Source organism: Hipposideros armiger, unplaced genomic scaffold (assembly GCF_001890085.2).
Source record: "Hipposideros armiger isolate ML-2016 unplaced genomic scaffold, ASM189008v1 scaffold_256, whole genome shotgun sequence".
Classification (NCBI taxonomy): Eukaryota; Metazoa; Chordata; class Mammalia; order Chiroptera; family Hipposideridae; genus Hipposideros; species Hipposideros armiger.
Window position 1 is genome coordinate 345,891 of NW_017731606.1, and position 6,033 is coordinate 351,923.

The 6,033-nt window shown below is 48.2% G+C and overlaps 1 protein-coding gene across 1 annotated transcript in view; it reads left to right on the top strand.

Moving 5' to 3' along the window:
- The window catches only part of GALNT18 (polypeptide N-acetylgalactosaminyltransferase 18), a 351,048-nt gene that overhangs the window by 334,357 nt on the left and 10,658 nt on the right, over positions 1 to 6,033 (top strand). Inside the window, exon 10 of the mRNA XM_019656209.1 lies at positions 2,485 to 2,649. Coding sequence (XP_019511754.1) covers positions 2,485 to 2,649 — 165 coding nt within the window. The remainder of the gene's footprint in view (positions 1 to 2,484; positions 2,650 to 6,033) is intronic.

Genomic DNA, 6,033 nt, shown 5'->3' on the forward strand with positions numbered 1-6,033 from the left:
CTCCCTCAACTCCAATAAGCTGGAAGCTACAGCAGATCATCAGCTTTCTATGGTGGCCCCCCGTGATCCAGGCCACACAACAGAAGCTATCAGGGCTCTGATGAGAAGCCTGTTTCTCACCCGATTTGGGTGTTGAATAGGGTCGCTTTGCCTCCATGTTCTGGTCACATTTCCACACTGAAGCCGGGCGTTCTACACTGCTGAGAACTTTGGTCACTATGACCCCTCACCTCTGGCATGGGAGGAGTCAGCAACCTGTAGTAGCTTCCATGTCCAGGTTCCTGGATTCGCCAAACCTGATAACCTGTAAGATGACCGTAGAGAGCAGAGCCTCGCTGCAATGCGTGTGTTCCACTTGTCCCTCCAGACCTTCTCCCTAGCCTTTTCCTTCCACCCTGCAAGGCTCACTTCATGGGATGCTTCCAGTTGGGCTCCCCAGTGGGCTGACCCAGTAGAAGAACAGAGCGGGGTGAGGAGAGTCAGATATTTATTCGCCACCACTCACCATTCCCCCCAGCCCTTCCTCCTTGGATTTTCTCGCAGGCCAACCTTCTCTCCATAACTTCTCTCTTCCAGGTTCTGGTAACTGCTGCCTCCTCTCATCCCTTTGGGCCTAGGAGCGCTAACAGCCCCGTGCTGCTCTCCTCAGGGATGGCGCCCTTACAGCCCACCCACACCACTGAGAACTGTGTCTGGATTACACCCTCGGCAGGTTCCCTACGTTGAGTGTACCATCTGTTCCCTGCTGGGGTTTTGACTGATACCCTGGCCTGAGTCTCTTTTTAGGTCTGAAGTGACCTCGCCCGTCTCTCCAGCCCCTCCCTGGTTTTCGAATGTCAGGAAGGACATGCCTCTGAAGGACCCCCCTTTCCTTACGCTCCTCGCCTGCACTGCCCTTCTCACCCCACGGCCCCTTTTATGCCCTGCACCCATGTTTTAAAAGTCCTTGTCAACCACCTTCTTCTCCTAAAGCAAGAAATATACTCATTTGGCCATTGGAATGAATCAAAAATGTTTACCAGTGAGAATTTTTGAATAAATCAAGATAATAAGAGGGCCCACCCTGAATTCTAACCTAAAGCGAAGTCATGTGGTATCTCGATTTGCCCAGAGGTCGAACCATAGGTGGGGGATGTTAATTCCTGTAGGAATGTGAAGAAAAGAGCTCACAGAACCCTGTGACTACTCATTCAGAGCCCTTGTTGGGAAGTGACTGAAAATTTTGAAGGCCTAGGGTGTGGCTTTCTTTCCTCTACACCAGGGCCAGGAAACCACAACCCCTGGGACAGCCCTTGTTTTCATAAATAAAGCATGATTGGAACACAGTCATTCATTGATGTATTATCTATGGCCGTGTTCATGCTACAACAGCAGATCTGGGTTGATAGCAACTGTATGGGCCTCTGTGCAAAGAGCAGTTAACACAGCAGTGACTGCTCTCCTTTGAAAGCCCTGTTTACAGTGTTAGCTCTTGACTGGCGTCTGGGAACTTGGATTTCAGGAGGGTTCCCACCATTCCCACACTGATAAGAGTGGCTCATTGTACCTAAACTGATTGTATAGACAATGTGGTTTATGCTAAAACCCTGCTTTCCTTCTGGAAATCGGGAATTTTGGTACGTGCCAGGCAGAGGCCACCTATGTGACAAGCTCCCAGTAATAAAACCCTGGGCGCTTGGTCTCTGACACACTTCCCTGGTACACGGCACTTCACACATGTTGTCTCGGCTCCTTGCTGGGTCATCCTGTGCATCCGCTGTGATCACTGGGAGAGGACCCTAGGGAGCTTGCACCTACTTTCCCCAGACTTTGCCCCATGTGCCTCTTCCCTGGGCTGATTTAGTTTGTATCCTTTTCCTGTAATGAATCATATAGATGAGCACAACTATATGCTGAGTCCTGTAAGTCCCAGCGAATCATCAGACCTGGGAGTGGTCTTGCAGAGCCTGCAAAGCCAAAAACATTTGCTATCTGGCCCTTTAAGAAAAAGGTTGCCACCCCCTGCTCTACCAAGTCTTAGTAAGGATGGAAGTTACCTGTTACATACACGCGTATCTCCCATCCCACAAGACTCTGAACATCCTGAAGGCGTGTCCCGGGTCTTTTGCTCTTTGGCCACGGGCCACACACAGTGTCTTACATAAAGTATTTATGGATTCAAGAAGTATTTTTTTAAACTGTGGGTGGTGACATCAATTTCAAAGTTTTTGACCAATGTTTTTCAATGAAAGAATAGAGTAGAAAATAGAGTGCATTGCATATGAGAAGGCTAAGTTTCATTTCTTGAAAAATTTGTTTCAGTTATACATGTGGGCCATATGCTATACTGGGTCATAACATAAAAGGTTTCTCCTTGTCCGTTGCAATAGGAAGTATGTGAAGGCCACTGGATGGTGACTCCTCTGCCTAGTGCTCGGGCACAAGCCCCACTTACCCTGCATCTCTCAGTTGTCAGCATTAACCCCATTCTCCCCCAATCCCCAGAACGTGTACTACACGAGCAGTCAGCAGATCCACGTGGGCGTCCTGAGTCCCACAGTTGATGATGACGACAACCGGTGCCTGGTGGATGTCAACAGTCGGCCGCGCCTCATCGAGTGCAGTTATGCCAAAGCCAAGAGAATGAAGCTTCACTGGCAGTTCTCTCAGGTAACAGAGCCTCCCCACCCCCCATCCCCCAGGAAGAGCATAGAACATGGGGAGAGGGGCCCAGGGGCCAGCGAGGGTGTCAGAGGAGAGGGACACTGTGGCAATGGGAGGCTGGGACTCCAGGCCAATTCTCGGATTTACTGAGCACTTACTATGTGCCGGGGGTTTCACATACATTAGCTCATTGACTCCTAATATTGGCTCCGATGGAGGTTATTATTATTATTGTTGTTGTTTTACCATTTTATTTAATTTTTAGATATAAGGAAACAGGCTCAGAGAGGGGAGTCACCTGCACAGTCACACAGGAAGAGGCAGGGTTGGAATTTAAACCTGGGTCTCTCTGACTTTAAACCCTCACATTTCTCCTGCACAAGCTCCTTCTCTGGACGCGAAGCCCCAGTCTCCCAGGTATAGACCGTGTTGGGTCATCTCTGGTCTGTGACCCCCTCTATCTTCCTCCCAGTAGGGGCTGCTGTAGAGGAAGAAGTTTCCACACAGGCTCATGTCTTGGGGCCGTTTTGTGAAGGGCAGTCTGTTTCAATTTACAGGGAGAGGAGGATGGGGAGAGGGCCAGGGCCGTCCTGGAATAGCTCCTGGAGGTCATGACCCAGCCAGGGACTCGTCATCCTGGGGACTTTGTATCACCCGGATATGAGCGTTCTTGAACTCAAGTACACCCCCTGGCCCCTTTGGTCACCTTCCTCCTCCGAGGAGCTCCAGAATCACCAGGGAAACAGAGATCCCTCTGTCTGTGGATCCTCGGCCTCTCTGTGTCCAGCCTTGCGCAGTTTGATGTTAATAAGCATAGCAGCTCCATCTCAAAGATGATGAAATGAGATTAAATCATGGCCCAGGAGCAATAGAGCTAGAGTTCCAACAGGCTGGTAATCCTGAACCCAGGCTGCTTCAGTATCCCAGCCCCACAGGCAGGCCCACCTGCCTCCTTTCTAGCCCTCAGCCTCCCCTCACATGCCCCAAGGTCATGGACTCAGCTCCATCTCCTATGCAGACCTCGATGCCTTGGTGCCCCTAGCTGACCCTTATCTCTCCATCCCTGATTGGGACAGAGAAAGGAACATTCCACTAAAATGGGTGCTCTCAAGGCAAAGACACCCCCAAACCCAACTCCTTCCTTCCCTCATCTCAACACATGGCCTTGAACAGGCAACCCCACATCATTCCTGCTTGAAGGGACACAGGGACGAACAAAGTAGGCCATGTTGGCATGTGGAGCCCTGGTGACTTATGCATTCATCTAACTAAAACTCCCAGAGTGCTTTGGCAGTCACATCTTTGATCCTTCTGAGTGAAAATAATATTTTTAAATCCCTATTTGCAAACCCAGAGGAGCCACTTTTCCTTGATATTTTAAAATTAACAAATGTGAAATTTTTGTTTAATGCAAAATAATATTTATCAAATGACCTGGAATCTGTCTCTAAGCCATGTTGCTTAGGAGCTACTGTCAACAAGGCCAGAGGAAGCTGGGAGCCTCTTAAATGATTAGACTCGTGTGCTTGGGCTAATTTTCTTGCAACAGGTTTTAATCTTTGCAAATTACATGGGGATCCTACCAACTAGAATGTTCCGGTGCAGAAGTTGGGCTGAAAGGAGCTTTTACTGGTACATTTCAAATCTCCTTTCCAGTTTCACATTCTGCATTATTTACTCTCCTGAGGGCTGCATTTAAACTCCGCAGACACTCTGCCTGAATTAATTTCAAAATAATCTAGTGCGATTCTCCCAGGTTCTCCTACAAAGAGGATAGGCATTTACATATCTTAGTGTTCTATCTCATACCCTGATTTTCTGTTTAACAAATAAAATGGCTTTTGTCTGACCCTTGCAAGCTCTTCTGAATTTCCAGTGCTTCAGGATGAATCAGAGCAGCGTTAGATTCTGACACTGAGAAACCATGTTTGACGAAAAGCATCTCCTGGCAACACGGATGTTCAGCGCTCTGATGAGCAATTTTGCGATAATGAACATGCTTTCCTTCAGTCGTTCATCAAACATTTATGGAGCACGGGGGCTGGGAAGGAAGGATGCAGATACGAGTCAGACACGTCCTCTGCCCTGGAGGAGCTCATGGGCATGTAAACACACAACAAAGCTGGATGACAAAAACAGAAATGAGGAGGGTATAGTGTCCAGGGAGCCCAGAGCGACGGGCTCTGTCTGCAGAGCTTGGGAACATTCCAGGCTTGTTTGATCTGGATCTTAAAAGTTGTAGGACAGTTCCCAGGTGTGGGAAGGGAGAACTTTCCATGTAGATGCTCAGCCTGGGCAACGGCAAGAAAAAGCAGTGCACATTTGAAGAACGGAAATCCAATATTGGTGTGGGTGGAATTTAGAATTTTCAGTGGGGTGCAAGGGAGATCACACTTAAGAGTCAGTTTGGGCAGATAATGGTGGTCGTTGAAAGCCTCGCCACAAAGTATGGACTTCACTGTAAAAGCAATGGGAGGAACTAGTGGAGTCTCTTAAGCAGTGGATATCTGTAATGGGGTCTTAGGCCCTCTGGCAGCTGAAGATGGGGTGGATTGGAAGAAAAGAGTCTGCAGATAGGGAAACAAGTTAGGGGGCTATTCCACTGTCACTGTGAGAGAAGGGGTGACTTGGGTGCCACAGAGACATGGGGCCAGGCAGCTGTTGGGGAGACTTTGAGAGACATTTCAGCAGTCTATTGGAAGTAGTGATGGATTAAATGGAGGTTGTTGTGAGGGGGGATTATTAATCCAAGACCACCCCAGGCTCTGGGTTTGAAGATCAGCCAGAGATGTTCCTCTTCAAGCAACGCATCTGTCTCTAAACTGCCAACACTTCCCACATCAACACGTAATGAAATGTTAACATTAGAAGTGGTAATTGTTGCCTTTGATGATTCTTCTAGCTTGTGACTCCTCCAGGTTTAAAGAATTTCCTAAACTGACTACCTATTGGGATTATAGATTCATATCCATGAAGCATAGGACTTTCACATTCAGAGAGGAAAATACCTACTGAGATTTGGGGGATCCTAGGATTTGATGATGCAGCGTTAGTGGAGAGGCATTTAGTCAATGACCCCTGGACCTGTGGGAGAAAGCAGGTATCAGGTCACCATAAAGGAGAACTTTGTAGCAAGACACCCATCGAGCAAAGCATTGGAATGCCTCTCAGGGGTAATGAGGCACCCACCCTCCCCATTTCCATCATTACTTTGAATGGTTAAGCAAATGATGTGTGTCCTCTGAGGTCCAGCTTCCTTAAAGTCTATCTATCTATTTGAATGCATGGTTGAAGGAATGGGGACTGTTGGACCAGAAAGACATCAGGAGTACCTAGGCTCTGCCTTCAAATATTGGAAGAGCTGCCCTATACAAGAAAGAGCAGGCTTGT